We start from the raw sequence: 18,195 nt of genomic DNA, 5'->3' as shown, positions 1-18,195 counted from the left end.
TCTTTAATTCTCATGTAATTGAGGCTTCTGTTGCTTTGCAGAGTAGATATGTGAGGTATTTTGAAAAAGTGAAAAGTGACTACAAGTGGGATCTACCTCTAAGACAAAATTTCATTATAAAAAAATTCATCATTTATTCAATTCATGGTAAGTGCTTTATTTATAATTGACGGGTTGGGTAGGAGGCCAGTGTTCCCACTACTTGGGAACATAGTTATATACACAGATTATTCTAACCCATCGCTGTATTTTTACATTTCTTCACACATGAACTCCTCCCCCTGGAATTGTCCATTTTGACAGACAGTGAGTAGTCACATTGACAACTCTTAGATGTCCCTCTTCTTCCCGTTCCTATCACCAGTTTGGAGAGAGAGGGCTCTATCTCTTCCCTTCACTTCCCTTATCTTCTCTCCTGTTCTTTTTGCTCCCTTGGCCTCAGCCCAGAGTAGACTTTTCAAGGCAGATCCTTTGGTGGAGGGAAGAAGGTCCTGTGAGCACTCAAGACTACTTCTTTCCCATACCCACCTCTGTGTCAGTTTCATCTTGGCAGAGGTATCCCCATATCATTTTATCACCTACTCCTTTCAGAGACCATTTTTTCTTATCACCAGAGTCTTTCCCTTTCTCCTCTCTCCTCTTCCTATAACCCTCACCCCCAGCATCTCCATAAAGATGTCTTAAATACCTGATCAGTAGATATTTATTTATTTATTGTCATATAACTATTGAGTACCTGTTTGGGGCCAGTTCCTGTGCTAGTGTTCCCTGCCTTTAAGGAGTCCCTGCGTGGTTGACAGAGGAAAGAAATAAGAATATAAAGAGCAGACCACAGTGTTAGAGTACACAGAGATGGGATGAGTGTTTAGAAAAGCTTCCTAAGGGGAAGCACTTGGCTCCCTTCTACATGAAGCTAGATGAAAATGAAAAGGATTGGGAGAAAGTGGGGAGAGTGTCTTCTAACCCCCTATCTGCTACCAAGTATTACCAGGAAGAACAATCCTTACCAACTTCCCAAGAACCAACTACTTGACTGCTTCTGGAATGCAAGGAGAGAGAAGCTATGGCTGAAAACCACCATTACCCAGGGAAGTTGGGAAAATTGTTTAGATTATCCATCTCTGGGATGTAAAAAATGACAGGAAGCAGGGAGAGGAATGGGCTCCAACCCACAACTCTTTCTTCACCCCCTCCTGTGCTTCCCCTGCACAGTTCACTTTCAGGGGAGATGGAAAAACAGGGGATGGAACCTTACCACTCCACTGCCAGGGAGGCGGCAAGGGGGCAATGCTTCTGAAACTTTCAAGCAAAACTCTTAAACCAGCCAGATCAAAGACCATAGGCAGGTACCAAGTGCTGGCAGGGTCCTAGCATCCACCGATACAGCCTAGGCTGTAGTCTGGCCTTCTGAGAAATCACAAAACAAGATCTAATAATACTTTATTTGACATTTTGTCCAATTTATCAGAAATGAAAGAAGTCTTTGACATATAAATAAAAACTGCAGAGATATTGTTCATTAAAATATAAAATGTTTTTTTTTCAAATTATTTACAGTTTTACTTCCCCCAGGAATTTGGATGGATTACCACAAACAAATACATAGGTTTCTGGCTTTTGAAAGCAAACTCAATGTTCCTATGGAAATTTTTGATTTATGTTCCAAATAAGCACACTGCAAGCTCTCTTGAAACCCAGCCTGTCCTAACAGGAGACTGTCTGGGTACATGAATGAGCAACTGTTTGGGAAAAGACTTTTAGACTGCCAAGTCCACCATGACTGCTTCATGGCACCTGTGAGGGACAGAGCTGTAGTGAAGCCTAAGACAGACCTAACTCAAAACCCCAACTGGAATCAGACATCACACAAGGAGAGATTCCAGGCTTATCCAACAGGTAGTAAAGATTGGGACAGCAGTGCCTCACTCCCCTTCCTTTCCACACTCAGTGGGACCCACAAAAAAGATGAAGACTAATTTTTTCTGCAGCATGAGAGGCAACACATTCTGCTGTGGGAGCCATTTCTTCCTGAGAAAATTTAGCTCTAACTACAAAGGGTCATGACAGCCTGTGTAATACCTGATTGTATACTCTGCCTTAATATCCTCTCTGTTATCAATGGGAATAACAGTATCTATACAAACCCTAGGAGTACTAAACTGTTCCACACAGGCAAGAGACATTAGTCTATGAAATTTTAATGATTTCTCCAATGTAAACAATGAGAATCATTTCTCAAAAATTTAAGCTTAAAAATATTTTTAATAAATTCTCAAATTTTATTTACTGCCTTAGTCTGATATTATAAGACTGGGACTTCTCTCTTAATAATGTTTTGAATTTTATTTAACCCCATGGAGACACTGTTTATTTAAAGCTGTAAGGTACAGATCTGGAGAACAGAGGAACTAATCCAAATCTATAAGCACTGAAGGTGAAGTCTAGTGGGTTCAATGGGCCAAGATGAAATGGAGAACGTTAAAGTCAAACTTGAGATTCCTCATGGAGACTTCCAGATAGAAGCTCAAGATTATGACCTTAACTGGTCAGTATTGTATGGGTTTTATTTGTAGAACAGACCTATGGAGGCCTATATGGCAGAGCAAAATTCTTCCTGGACTCGTGTAAATACTGAGTTTAAACCTAACGAGATTAGTCTATTTTAAAATAAAAATAATCTTTGTGTAAGGAAAAGATGTGTGAAAAACTCTGAAATGAGTAATCTTTTGTCCAGAGCACCCTTCTAGAATTATCCTTACTTTTCATTGTCTTTAAGCTATTTTATAGCTCTTTTAAACTGTGTAAAATTGATAATAATACAAAAATAATTTTTCCATGCAAATGCAAATTAGTTGTATCAAGTGGAATACATCTATTTGTATATTCAGTACCTCATATTGATTAATGTGTAGTATTTTGAGCCAACTGTATGTAACATTTTATTGGTTTCTCATTTATTTTATGACTTAAATCCAAATTTTGACAAGTGTTTAAAAAAATTCAAGGTACATGGCAGTATTCTGGCAAAGGGGGGATAATACATTCATATTTGTATAATTACAAATATATAAAATTCTGAGGAATATATATTCATATTTGATTATACATGCAAACGAATAAGAAATTAATAGGAGTGATTATATATTTGGGACTGAGGAACTACATAGGTGAAGAGTGGGTGAGATGGAGACCTATCACTTCATGTTATTTTTTTAATTTTTATTTTTAAGTTATGCAGATACATTTGCATGAGTTTTTAATGTATGGGAATTTAAGGGCTCAAATCAATGTTCTTTACTTCTCATGTGATAAGCATTTGACTTAGTTTAGTTATACATTTTACTGATTTCTTATAGACATCAGTAGAAAGTCTGCAATAAGAATGGGACAGAGGGAACTGACTGAAAAAAACATGATTTCTAAGGACACATTGATAACATGGTGTTAATGACACGCTTAAACGAAAACAGAATATGAATTGAGTAATTGAGAATGATTAATATATGACTATTAGATTATTTGTCAAAGTGAAATATGTAGGATGAAAGGAAGGGGAAAAAATCAATTGGAGGCTTCAGAAACCAAGTCTTTAAGGAAATGCTGAAGGAAGTGGGTCATTTGAACCAGAAAAGAGGGAAATAAGATTATTTATCTGTAGGGGCTGAGATTGTGGCTCAGCAGTAGAGCGCTCCCCTAGAATGAGCAGGGCCTGGGTTCGATCCTCAGCACCACATAAAAATAATGGGTATTGTGTCTATCTACACCTAAAAAATAAATATTTTTTTAAAAAGATCATTTATCTGTAAATATGTACTAAACTTCACAGGAATGTTTGCATATAAATCTATATTTTCGTAGAGTTTGCTGTAGGAAATGGACTTAAAATAGAACAACAGGAATGTAGACATTTATTATTTAAAAACATTATGATTAGAAGTCTGAAGAAAGCAATGCATTAGCAAAAAGGGTTGCAAATCACCTTCCCTAATTCTTTTTTTACAGAAAGGTAAGCAATGGGATTCTAATTCTTAGAAGCTGAACTACACATATTTTTTTCCTCTTTTTCTCTAATCTTAATAAATTCTGCTTTAGGAGACAGAATTGAGCTTGAATACTTGTTTTTCAAAACAAAATTCATGCAAGACCAAATGATCCAATATCACTATTATGGTAGCTTGGAAAACTTTTTCTCTTTTTAATCCATAAAGTTAATTGGCACGACATTACTCTTTGTTCTAACCAGCATATCTTTTTACTTTTATTCAGGTGTTGGAAAAGGCAATGGAACTGATCTAAAAATACATATAGTAATGCATCGGAAGACTGTCTTTTCTTCTAGTTCCAGTAACTGTAGGGTAAGAGAAAGCAATGATCCAAAAATTCTGGTGTTTATTTTAAAGCTCAATGTCAAATCAGCCTGTTGACCTGCCCAAATCATCACTCACCACAGAGAGATGCTCTGTTGCTTTCTGGTTACCACCTAACCTGGTGCTTGGTTTGGATGCAAATTAGAAATAAGTGTACTTTTTCAGAGCATTTTCCAGAATTTTAGCCAGTTCAGAGAGTTGTTTTGCTTTTACTTTTCCATAAATGCTAAACATACTCCAAGAAATCTGTCAAGATTTGAATTCATCTATCTGGTCAGCTTTTGCCATCTTATCTTCTTGGTAATTTTATCTTTTATTGTATAGAACTGATTCTCAAAATTTAGTATGACTGGGAGCTTGTAAAGAGGCACATTTTTTTAGATTGTACCTCCAAAGTATGATTCAGGAAATCTGGAAGGGGCCCAGAAATTAGCAATGTCCCCAGTAATTCTAACTCACACATTCTATGGGGTGGCATCCTGAGAGTATACAAGAGTATATGGAGTACACAGAAACTTCTTTACCCAAAGCAATGGGGGCTGAGAGGCAAGGTTAAGCTAAAATGTAAAATAAATGTTTAAGATTATAGACATTTTCTGAAACAATAAGAAAGTTCCATTTGTGGATCTAAGAACATAAACTTTTAGAATCCCCTCCTAGGTTCTTGTTTCAAGTTCTTTTACCAACATTATTACCCTTTCCAACCCTACTTTAAAAAAATTTTTTTGTCCTCCCCTCACTGGGGGTATTCACCTAGGCCTAATCCTTAGCTTTCTGTTCTTTGCAAATTCTCTATTTTTTATAATAATTATTAATGCATATTAATTGTAAAAATTGGTGAGTTTCATTGTGACATTTCTACATATGCATATATGGTATTTTTATCATGTCCACCCTCTCTTCAACTCTCTCTTCCCTTCCTCTCTTCCCCTTCTCCCTCTGGTTTCCTTTTCTAATAGTCACTCTTCTATTTTCAGGTCACCTTTTTTTTTCTTTTCTAGTTTTCACATATGAAAGAAAACATGTGATACTTGATACTTGTTTTTCTGTCTGGCTTATTTCACTTAAATGATATCCTCTAGTTCCGTTCATTTTCCTGCTTATAACATGAGTTCATTCTTCTTTATTACTGAATAATACTCCATTGCGTATATATACCACATGTTCTTTAACCATTTATCTGTTGATAGGCACGTAGGTAGATTCCATAGCTTGGCTATTGTGTATAGTGATTCGGTAAACATGGGTATGCAGGTATCTCTTTGTATGCTGACTTTATTTCCTTCTGATATATACTCAGGAGTGGGATAGCCAGGTCTCTTTTTAGTTTTTTGAGGAACCTCCATACTGATTTCCATAGTAGCTGTATGTGTGTTCAGCTCTACTAACAATCTGTGTATTCCTTTTTCTTCCTATCCTCACCAGCATTAATTTTTTGTATTTTTCATAATAACCACTCTGACTGAAGTGAGATGGAATTTCAATGTAGTTTGGATTTGCATTTCAGTGATAGCTAAAGATTATGAGTACTTTTCATATATTTATTGGCCATTTGTACTTCTTTTGAGAAGTATCAACCTCATTTGCCCATTTTTAAAGTTGAATTACTTGACCTTTTAAGTTTTTTGAGTTCTTTATGTATTCTGGTACTAATCTTCTGTCAGGTGAAAAGCTACTAAATACTTTCTTCCACTATATAGGTTATTTCTTCACTCTGTTGATTGTTTCCTGGCCATGCAGAAGTTTCTTATGTTGATGCAATCTCATTTGTCAATTCTTCCCTTTGTTTCCTGAGATATTATAATCCTATTCAGGAAATCATTGTCTATACCAATCTCTCAGTGTTTCCCCTATGCTTTTCCTTTAGTAGTTTCAAAGTTTCAGGTCTTATGTTAAGGTCTTTGGTCTATTTTTAGTTGATTTTTATACAGGATAAGATAGGGGTCTAGTTTCAATCTTCTGTTCTTGTTAAAGTAAAGAATAACAACAAAAAAACCTAGGAATTAATAGAATCAAGGAAGTTTTTTGGTTATCTGATAAGTGGATATTCAGTTTTCCAAGCACCATTTGTTGAAGAGTCTGTCTTTTCTTCAACTTACATTTTTAACATCTTTGTTGAGAATCAGATGGCTGTAGAGGCATGGCTTTATTTCTGAGTTCCTTATTCTATTACATTGGTCTATATGTCTTTTTTATGTCAATACCATGCCATACAGTGGCTCTATATTTTGAGATCAGATATTGTGTTGCTTCCAGCATTGTTCTTTTTGCTCAAGATTGTTTTGTCCATTCATAGTCTTTTGAACTTCCAAATGAATTTTAATGTTGTTGTTTTTTTTTCCAGTTCTGTGAAGAATGTCTTTTTTTTTTTCTTTTTCTGTCATTGGAATTTTGATGGGGATTGCATTGAATTTGTAGATGATTTTGGCAGTGTGGTCGTTTTAACAATATTACTTCTTCCAATCCATGAACATAGGATGTCTTTTCATCTTCTAATGTCTTCTTCAATTTCTTTCTTCAATGTTTTATAATTTTCATTGTAGAGGGCTTTTCCCATTTGGTTAGGTTTATTTCTAGGGTTTTCTTCTTTTTGTTTTCCTTTGAGGCTATTATACATGGGATTGTTTTCTTGATTTCTTTCTCAGCAAGTTCATTATTGGTGTATAGAAAAGCTACTGATTTTTTAATGTTGATTTTGTCTCCTATTACTTTGCTGGATTGTTTATTAGTTCTAAGAACCTTTTAGTGGAGTATTCCAAGTATAGAATCATATCATATGTAAAGAGTAGTGATGTAACTTCCTCCTTTCCTGTTTGTATCCCTTTTATTTCTTTCTCTTTCCTAATTGCTCTTGATAAAATTTCAAGTACTACATTGAATAAGAGCAGTGATAGTATATACCCTTTTCTTGTTCCTCATGTTAGAGGAAGTGTTTTCAGTTCTTCTCTATATAGTATAATGTTGTCTATTGGTTTGTCATATTTTGAGGTATGGTCCTTCTATTGCTATCTTATTCAGGGCTTTCTTAATGAAGGGCTGTTGAATTTTATTGAAGGTTTTCTCTGCATCTGTTGAGATGGTCATGTGATTTTTTTATCCCTGACTCTATTTATGTGCTGTTTAATATTTATTGATTTGCATATTTGAACCAATCTTGCAACCCAAAAATGAAATCAGTTTGATCATGGTATATGACCTTATTAATGTGCTGTTAAATTCAATTTGCAAGTATTTTATTGAAGATTTTGCATTATCAGGGATACTGGTTTATAGTTTCCTTTTTGTTGTTGTATTGTGTCCTTCTCATGTTTTGGTAGCAGGGTAATACTTACTGGTTTCATAGAATGGGTTTGAAAGGGATCCTTACCTTCCTATTTTATGGAATATTTTGAGGAACATTGGTATTAGTTCTTCTTTAAAAGTCTGGTGAAATTCAGCAGTAGATCTGTCCAGGCCTGAGCTTTTTGTTGTTTGGAGACTTTTTATTCCTACTCAAACTCACTGCTTATTATTGATTTACTTATATCCTTTGATTCAATTTTGATAGGCCATATGTGTCCAGAAATTTGTCCATTCATCTAGATTTTCCAATTTGTTGGCATTTAGTTTTCAAAATATTGCTTAATGACCCTCTGGATTCAGTGTTGTAACATCACCTTTTCCCCTCTAATTTTACTTACTTCAGCATTCTTACTCTTTCTTTTGGTTACTTTAGTTAAGGGTTTGTCAATTTTGTTTATCTTTCAAAAATCAACTTTTTTTTTCTGTTTAATTTTTTTATACTTTATTCCTTGTATCAATAGGTTAAGAAAGTAAAATTTTCCCAGGTACTGACTTATAGATACTATTTATAAGTAGAATCAAAAAGCTCAGTTTCACAAATAGTAACATTCAGTGATCTCTTTAAATGCGATTTTAATCCTTATTTTAAGCTAAGGGCAATAATTTAATGCAGTAAGTTAAATTCACACAAAACCTGTATACTGTGAACTACAAAAGTGGTTCTTGTAGCTACATACAGTTTTAGTCAACTACATATTTCCAAAAGTACTTACAAATATGTTAAAAAAACACTACCCCAAATGCTTATCCTACCATTAGCTCATTAAACATTGCCATTCCTGCTCCTGAAAGTAGATGATTGGGAAAATGAGTTCTAAAACTTAAAAAGTAACCTAAGTCCAAAAGATTTTAAATCAAAAAAGTCTTTCAACATGGAAGCATCAACATGAAACTTTTTAAGTTTCTAAAAAAATTAAAAAATCACTCTTTAGAAAATATTAAAACAAATTATCATTTAAGACACATAAACATTCTTACAAAAACTTGTAGTTTCAAATATCATCTCCTTAAAAGAAAACCAGTTCACTATCTTTAATAACATATCAGACCACTGTTGTTTAAAAACTTCAGAATATGTAAGGCATATGTCTCAGCTGTCATAGTCAAAATGACACTTAGATTTCACATATTAAACAGCTATAGTATAGCTTATAATGGCACAAATATACCTAACACATAAATACTACTTCATCCTTTAGATAGTCAAAAGTCAGAAGGAACTGCATAATTTGTAAGGTACTTTAACTTACATGTAGTCATTAAACTCAGTAAGTAATTCAAGTATAATCATGTAAAGGCAGGCAATTAAAGGCTCAAGGATCACTCTAAAATCAAAGACATGAAAATAAAGGCTGAAAACTTTGTTTCTCCATCTTTCATTTACATACCTAGATATTAGGACATTACTAAACAAAATACACAATTATTATATATGATTTCCACAGAATATAATGAAATTTCATGAAGTACAAAAATTATCAAGATCCGTAGTTTGCTTCATCAAATGCTTTTCTAGCTCGTTTCAATTCTCCATTCATGGTAAGCAAGTCTTTAACCCTAGCAAACTTCCTTGGGTCCTTTCGAATCAAGAAGACGATATCTTCAACTTGTACTCGACCTTGTCTTCCAATTGACATTGCCTTGTGAGTCATTTCAGTGATGAACTCTATGACAAGATCTTCAAGAATATCCACTGACTCAGTGTAAGGATTCTGGTCATCCCCAAACCCATACATCATACATCGTAGGTCTGGTCTTCTTCCTCATCTGCCATCCCACTAGCCCGCCAGCCCACAGCCCAAAAATCAACTCTTTCATCAATCCTTTGTTCTTTTGGTCTCTACTTCATTTGCAAATACTCTTTTCTTGGTTTCACTCATCCATTCCTCTTCTTTAAAATATCATTTGTTCTTTGAGCAGATATTTGAGCACCTTCTGTGTAGTAGATACAAGAAAGACAACAAGGGCAATCTCTATCCTAACAATTTAAAACAATAATCAATCATGATTTATCAAATGAGCTTTTTCACTGTTTCTGCAAATGCCACAATATACTTCCTCTCAGGTCATAAAATTTGATATTGTCTTTGATTCTTTATTTGCCTTGGCCCCCCAAATCCAATTAATCACCAATTCCTGCAGATTCTATTTTTGAAAATTCTCATTACTTTCTCTTCCTTTATGTTCCCACTGCCACTTCCAAGGTTTCTACAGTAGCCTTCATTCCCTTTCTCCTTATGCAATACAGTGTGTGGAGTTCTATAATATGTATCCGGAAATACTGATCTCATTTCAAAAAGCTGTAGGTAGAGAAGAAAACACACAGTATGTCTATGGTCATGCCAGGTAACATATTTGACTAAACATTTCTATCTGTGAAATAAAGATCACATCTAAGTGTTGTGAAAATTAGAATTACTAAATAAATGGCATAGATGATAATTATCAGGTCACCTTTTTTTAAAGAGAGAGAGAGAGAGAATTTTTTTTAATATTTATTTTTTAGTTTTTGGCGGACACAACATCTTTGTTTGGATGTGGTGCTGAGGATCGGATCCCGGCTGCATGCATGCCAGGCGAGCACGCTACCGCTTGAGCCACATCCCCAGCCCATCAGGTCACCTTTTGTCACACAGGAAATGACGCACTAGTTTTCTACAACTATACTCTTATTTCCCTGGCTCATGAGTGCTCAAGATATGATATCCCTAACATACCTAAGCTTATTTGTATCAATAACTTGACCTATAGACTCCATTTGAGTAGCATGGGTCATCCCCTCTGGCTCTTGGAACATGACTCTAATTTCTACTTCATATTTTTGCTGGTCTTTCCCCCCATGTTCAGACTATTCTTTTATCCCCATCTTTCCATGCCCAACTCAAGTTCTACCTCCTTGGTGAAGCTCTCTCATTCAATATCTCCTGTTCATACCCCTGTCTCCACAATGCTGAACAGAACACGCAATCTTCATATACAGCTTGATACTCAATTATTTATCGTTCTAGTATTGTTCCTTATATATACAACTCCTTGAAGGGACAGAATCTGTGCCTTCTGTATTTTTCAAAGGGACTAATATAGACCATTCTTAATGTGGATGCCATTATTATATGATGAAAAAATCACTAATGAAGAAATACTTAATATAGTTTCAAAGCTTCCCAGAAACTTGATCTATCTTTGGTCACTCCATCCATCAGCCAGCAATGGACAAGATCTTTGATAAAACATCTGCTATGCACTGTTTTTTGAATAACAATGCCAGCTTTAAAATTTGGCTTCATAGTGCATTCTTAGAAGAGATCTCAATATATGAAAATCAGATGATATACTTTAAACAGTCATGTTTATACTTGGTTAAACTCTAGTAGAAAATCAAATACTTTGCTCTCAACAGTGTCTCATTCTAACTCTCAAACAGGTAGGGATAGCTCAGTAGTATATCGCAGCTTCACAGAAATGATGATTAGCATTTACTTATACATGAAATGACTGGGCTATGAGACCAAGAGTACTTGATAAGTTTAGGAAGTCTGGGTAAGTGAAAACAAACTTCATTGTTATACTTATCTCATCATCAACTGGGTTCATGGTTCTGAATTTCATGTGTTTATTCACAGATATTTCATGACATTGAATCAGACAGAGTAATATTTATTATAATCAACAGTCCAGTTCTCTATGATGATGTGAAAGTACAGTTTTTCTCCACAGTGAGTAATCAAGAAACAATCTCTGCCATTGTTATTTTCTGGTCTTTTGAGTGATTTTTTCATTTGGAATTTCCTCTGCTACAATTCCCAACAGGGGAATTGATATCGATCAATGGCCAGGGTAGGGAAGAAAAACAACAAATCAAATCTACAACAAAAATTTGTGAAAGAAGAACATGTAACTTAAAGGTTTTCTTGCTCATTCTTTTTTCTAAATTCTATACAATTTACATATATTAATTTTAAAATAAGAAAAAGTACAAAAATCAAGATGGTAAAAAAGTCCTAAAGGTATGTTTTATTTACTGCTAAACAGTGATCATATTTTTGTTTTATTTTTTTGAAGTGCATTGCTGTCAATAATGTACAAAATATTTTAAAGTGAGGGAGACTCTATCTTCCTCTGAATTGATTCATGATATAAGCAGTATGCATTAATCTAATATTTATGAAAATGATAATGCTTTCCATTGCCATTACTCTGAATATCATGAGTATATAATATTATATCTGATTATTATTATTGTATCTGAGTATTAGTCTGTGCATAACAAATATCTATACCTTGCTAGTTTCATTTTACTATCAAATCATCAAATATAACTTCCAATAAGTAACTATGTTGGTAGATTTAGAATTTATTCCCTGTGCTCTTTTTTATCTCTTTTTTTCCCTGTTGGAAGAGAATTTATTAAATATTAAAATGGTAAATGTGTTGAAGCAAGTAACCTGGATATTTCTTGTTCTGATGGTTGCCCCTTGATTAATGGGGCCACTCTTGAGTTCTTGTTCAAGTAGCAGTCGCTGAGCAGAAACAGTAATGTAAAGCTCACTGGCCTGGGGGCCTGAGTAATATCCAGCTTTTGTGATTATTAAAAGCCATGACATGAAAGCACTTTTTAAAATATTTTATTATCATCAGTATTGGTGGTTAATTATTCAGTGTAGCTGTTCCTTCTTTAAATGAATATGTATTGTATTTTTCTCTAATTTGGTCTTGAGGTTTCTCTCTCTCTGAAGACTGGCTATAAATTCTAGCCTTCTTTTAATGAGGCTCCATGTTAAGTGGTTTTGGATGTTTACATTGGGTTTTTCACAGAATATTTCTTTATCCTGGGACATCCTTATGCTTAGGTGTCTGGTGACAAGGTGCCCCTCTCCCAGGAAACTTGTCTATATTGGCAAGCACCCCCAGGATTCATGTCTGACATGTCCAGATTATTGGCCACTCCCTAAGACAGCCCTGAGGAGAGGGTTAGATTCAGTTGTGTTGGTCAAGTAAAACAGAGAAGTCCACACAACAAAATACATGAAGTAACAGAAGCAGTTTTTTATTACTTACAGATCCCAGAGAGAAGAGTGAAGCACACCTTACAGTGCCAGAGGGAAGGTGGGAGACAAGGACATGTTTGCTCAACCAGCAGAGAGGAGCAATAGAGAGAAAAAGAGACCTGAGGATCAAAGACTTTATTGGGGTCCAGAGTATATAGTTTTTCCTTGTAGTTTTTCCACAGGGAGATCTAATTGGAGTGGGCTTAAAGGAAACAAGTATAAGGTCCAAGAAGTCACACACTGTGACTGAGAAGTAATCTCTGTGGCATATCTGCACAGGTCCCCTGGAGTATGGGGGTCAGTGGGGCAAGTTAAGTGCATTGTGTCTAGCTGTCCCATAGGAAGGTGGTCACCAGGAGGTAGCTATGTAAGACAGATATCTGAATTGATTACATTGAACTGGGAGTAAGCAGAGAACTGGAAACTGTCAATAATAATGGAGCCCAGCTTCTCATATGAGAAAGTCTGACATTTAAAATGATTCCAAGGCAAAATATTTTAAGAATTCATTATGACATGTTTGCATATAAATAGGCATGGTCCTTGGTAGATTCTGTTTAGCACCATCTAATCCAGTTTAAAAGACCAGTGTGTAAATGTATAAGTATCTATCAAAAATACATTTTCTAGAAGGGAATTGCTATTATATAGTAATTCTTCATTTAACTTATTGAGGAACTGTCGAACTGTTTTCCACAGTGGCTTGCAGCATTTTATATTCCCACCAGGAATATATGAGGGACTCCAATTATCTGCATCCTTACCAATACTCTATTTTTTCTATTTTTGCTTTTTTTTTAATCAGTGATATTAGTGGTGTGAAGTGTTACCTTATTGACATTGTGACTAAGAATCAGTTAATGCACTTGCTGGCTGTTTGGATATATTCTCTGGATTATCTTTTTTGTTGATTTCATAATTAGTTATATATTCTGGATTTGAGACCTTCATCAGATATGTGATTTGAAAATATTCCTTTCATTCTGTGGCTTATGTTTTCACCCTGCTGATGGAGCCCTTTAATGCATAAAGGTTTTAAATTTTAATGAAGTTCAATTTACCTAATTTATTTCACTGCACTATTTTGGACCCTTATGTTTTCATTCAAAATACCAACAAAATAAAGATAATACATTTTCAACACTTAAAAAATACATTCCTCAAAATGTTTGATAGAAACAGAGAAAGCAACAGCATTCTTTTAAGCCTCCTTCTTTATATCTTAAGTGTATTGTCTTAGATTGTAGAGTGCTGAATACTTAATTGCTACTTTATTTAATAAACATATAAAGGAAGGAATTTTAATCCCTTCAGAAACATTAGTTTGGGGTATTAATTTTATTATGAAAATAACTTTCTTTTCTTTAACTATGTCTTTTTAGGATCTTCCTAAATACTATGACAACTGTTGTTTTTTTTTCTGGTTTCACACATCTTTTATAAAAAATAACAGGTAGGAATATAATGTAATCCAGTCAAAACAACTTAAGTTTCAATGTTTTGTATAAGGTGTAATGGCAAGTGTTTGCCACTGTTTTAAATTTAATTTACAGATTCCAAAAAATTCTTGAATCATTCAAGTAGAATTCTTCGTTGCCTTGTTCATTTGAATGTGGTTATTTAAAAATACAGCTGTTCTTGAGATTCACAGTTGCATTAGCCTTAAGTTTTGTGCTACACGATTCCAAGTTAAAATGTGTTACACTTGGATCTTGAGTGTGGTTATGGACTCCTCCTGTGAAGGTTAATGTGCATCCAGTACACTGAGCATAGCAGGCACTCAGTGATAATGGCTGACCACAAATTCTATGCTGAAGTGTAATTAAGTAAGCCAATTGATGATGCACACCTGTAATTTCAGTGACGTGGGAAGCTGAGGCAAGAGGAGTCCAAGTTCGAGGCCAGCCTCAGCAATTTAGCAAAACCCTATCTCAAAATAAAAATTGAAAAGAACTGGGGTAAAGAACCCCTGGGTTTAATCCCCAGTACTCAAAATAAATAAGTAATCAAGGGAGTGAGTTTAAAATCTGATTGGCAATTTCTATCTAGAGAAGTTATAAAACACCATTAAGTATTATGGAAGATGGTTAAAATAAGTCTCTCCCCCCCCCATTTTTTTTTTTTTTTTTTTTGCTGGGAATTGAACACAAGACCCTATGCATGCTAGGCAAGTGGCTATACCTGCTGACCTAATAGTCTCTCATTTAAACATGAGCTTCTAATATCTAAATTGGGAAACAGTTTTTTAAATTTATTAATTGGATTTGAAGATTATTATTCCAGTGAAATTTGTACCACATCTGGAAACTCACTCCTGAGTCTAGAAGTTCTCCATTTTAAGCAGTATTTCCTGTGGTGATTAAAACAAAACATAAGATTTTAGGTAGTACCAAATTATCCAATACAAAAGGAAAAATAACTACTAAACTCATTCAGGTTATAATTGGAGAAGTGGTTGTGATTGTAGGTGATATGAATTGTCCTTTTATCCAATCCTACTCTTTCTTCAAATCTGAACTGGATATAATAATGCCTCAAGTCTAATAAGACAAGAGTAAATGGAATGTGTGGTCTATGCACTTGTGATACACACATTTAGATCTTGAGAGAGTGGACTTTGGATCTGAAGGAATATTTTTTAAAATATTTTTTTAGGTGTAGTTGGACACAATGCTTACAATGCTTTTATTCTATTTATTTATTTATTTTTATGTGGTGCTGAGGACCGAACCCAGGGCCTCTCACATGCTAGGTGAGCGCTCTACCGCTGAGCTACAACCCCAGCCCCCTGAAGGAATATTTTTACAAATATTTTTCCTGGGTGTATGCCAACAATGAACTTTGACTCCTAACATGAGTAAAGTCCCTCCAATAGAGAGAGTTGATTTTAATCTCATTTCCCGTTGTTCCTCAAAAGTAGTTCTTGCTAAAGGATACAGTTTTCCTTCAAACTGCCATATTTATATTATTAAAGAATTAACACATTAAATCACTTTTATTCTCACTTTATTATAAGTTTCTAAAGATAGCTATCACATTTGTTTTTATATACTGCCTGGTAAAGTTTTTTTTTTTTTAAATAGCTATAAAACTATTCTTTAACCAAAAATACCAACTTCATCATTTAAGAGACAATATTTTATTACTGGATTTTGTTACATATCTAGTATCTGCCTGATTTATGTCACTTACAGAAATTAAGATATTTTATTAAACTTAGATGTCATTAATTCCATGAGAGAAAATGTTAAAAGAATCAGTAACATATTGTTACTGAAGATTAAGGTATTTGGTCCCTTAACAGGGAGGTGGAAGGAGCCAACCAACATACACAAAAAAGGGTGGAGGTTCTAAACATGGCAAGTCTTTTCCAAAGTGCCAACAAGAGTACCCTACTAACTGCATGGCTTTTCTGTTAGCCCTAAAATAAAATGTAATGATTTTTATTCTATCCTTAGGCTTACTCTAACAAGAAATCAATTGGACAATCCCCATAAACCAAAAACATGGAAAATTTACCGTCCAGATTTTGCAGTAGAAGTGTATTTTGATGAAACAACCCAAAATTAATGCTATATCTGGTATCTGATTAAATACAGTTCCCCTTCTCAGACTGAATCATCTTCTTTCCAATCTCTAATACATTTTTTGTGTATTTTTTCTTCTAAACCTATGTCCTTGCTGGTATGTGTATGTGTATATATACAGATATGTATATACATATTCCTAAGAAATCTATTAAATACAGGTAAAATGTCAATGGTGATTTCTTTTTTGAAGGAATATACTTATAAGTTTCTATCTTGTACTTAGATGAAATCAGGACACAGTACACAGGAACATTAGGTATTATTTTGAGGAACTTTGAAATAACAGACACTTCACATTAGAATAACTGAGCTCTTTAAAATTGATCCCACCAGTATCCACATACTTATACATTTTTGGACAATTATTTGTTCTCTGATTTTACATTTACGATTTCATATTTCTTAGAAAACTATTTCTATTTTGTGCCTCTATTTGATTCACAAACTATCTATAAACATAAAAAAAAAGTTGACAACAAGAGTTTTGAACTCAGAGATGTTTCAAGCACCAGCCCCTCACCTCAAACACAATTCTCTTCCTTGTTCCAAGCCCTGCACAGGTAGCTTATGGGACAGGCTCCCTTTAATTACACACACACACACACACACACACACACACACACACACACACACACACGGAGAGTGAGAGGGCCTTGGTAAACACAAAGGATAAAAAGCCCTCAGTAACTTCTGCTTTGAGTAACATCATAAGCGAAGTCAAAAGAAATATTGAGTAATCTAGATTTATTTTAAAACCTACCACCTCTGCTCACAACCAACTTCACCAAGCTGGGGGAACTCTGTGAAGGAAAATCACCTTTTAGCTACACACACTGGTTAGACCTATGTCCACAGGGATCATTCTCTCTTTGAGGCTGTTATTTTACGCTAAGCACCTTCCTTTGCACTGTATCCTGAGGCTATGATTGTCTTTGAAAGAGTCCTATTTTGACTTTATCGAAATTACCCTTATTTGAATTTTTTTTATTGGCAAGGTTCTCAACAATCTAGACCATGTTGAATTCATCAGGAAATAAAAAGGTAGCAATTAATAAAGCCAGTGTCTCTGCTAAAACACAGTAGAATCATGCATGGCTTAACAAGGAATGTTCTAAGGACAGCATCATTTGGCAATTCCAGCACTGTGCAACATTATAGTGTGTTTGCATAAACTAAGCCAACCCCCACAGTATCACTAAGCAATGTCTTATGGGACCACCAATGAATAGGTGGTCCCTCACTGACATGTCATTATGTAGGGCATGGCTATATAACTCATTCTTGAAAGACTATACAAAAAGCACACAGTAAAAAAGTTTGTGAAAATAGAAGAGTTGGGGTTTGGAGCAGTCCACTCCAACTAAACAACTTTGTTGTAATAAGCACACGAACCAGTTGGATTACCTAGGGCAGCAACTCAAAAGTGTGGAATCTATGATAGTAGGTTTTTTTTTCTTTTTTTTCCATGGAAATATAACAAGAAGGGCTATGAAACTGGACACAGTGGCACACGCCTGTAATCCCAGTGGCTCAGGAGGCTGAGGCAGGAGATCGCAAGTTCAGAGCCAGCCACAGCAATGGCAAGTCTCTAAGCAACTCAGTGAGACCCTGTTTCTAAATAAAATACAAAGTAGGGCTAGGGATATGGCTCAGTGGTCAAGTGCCCCAGAGTTCAATCCCCAGTAACCCCCCGCCAACGCAAAAAAAAAAAAAAAAAGGGAAGGGCTGTGAATGCCAAAGTGACACGGATGGGAATAAAGCTCTGAACTCTATAGCAGGCACAAAAGAATGCAACTTGGACAAGCCAAAAGGCTGCAAAGCTGCTGTGTGGCCTGGCTGCCCTGTTTC

General features: G+C 34.9%; 1 protein-coding gene across 2 annotated transcripts in view; it reads left to right on the top strand.

The window, feature by feature from the left end:
• Nucleotides 1-16,454, top strand: part of LOC113177401 (phosphatidylinositol 3,4,5-trisphosphate 3-phosphatase TPTE2-like) — a 42,842-nt gene extending 26,388 nt beyond the window's left edge. For both annotated transcript variants that reach the window (XM_026381919.1, XM_026381918.1), the window contains 5 exons: nt 42-147; nt 4,279-4,355; nt 11,333-11,425; nt 14,140-14,210; nt 16,216-16,454. In XM_026381919.1, coding sequence (XP_026237704.1) covers nt 42-147; nt 4,279-4,355; nt 11,333-11,425; nt 14,140-14,210; nt 16,216-16,327 — 459 coding nt within the window. In that variant the 3' untranslated portion in view covers nt 16,328-16,454. The remainder of the gene's footprint in view (nt 1-41; nt 148-4,278; nt 4,356-11,332; nt 11,426-14,139; nt 14,211-16,215) is intronic.
• Nucleotides 16,455-18,195: the final 1,741 nt, after the last annotated feature.

Source organism: Urocitellus parryii, chromosome 2 (genome assembly GCF_045843805.1).
Source record: "Urocitellus parryii isolate mUroPar1 chromosome 2, mUroPar1.hap1, whole genome shotgun sequence".
In the NCBI taxonomy this organism is placed as follows: Eukaryota; Metazoa; Chordata; class Mammalia; order Rodentia; family Sciuridae; genus Urocitellus; species Urocitellus parryii.
Note: the sequence above shows the minus strand (reverse complement) of the source record. Positions and strands in the feature narration are given on the sequence as shown.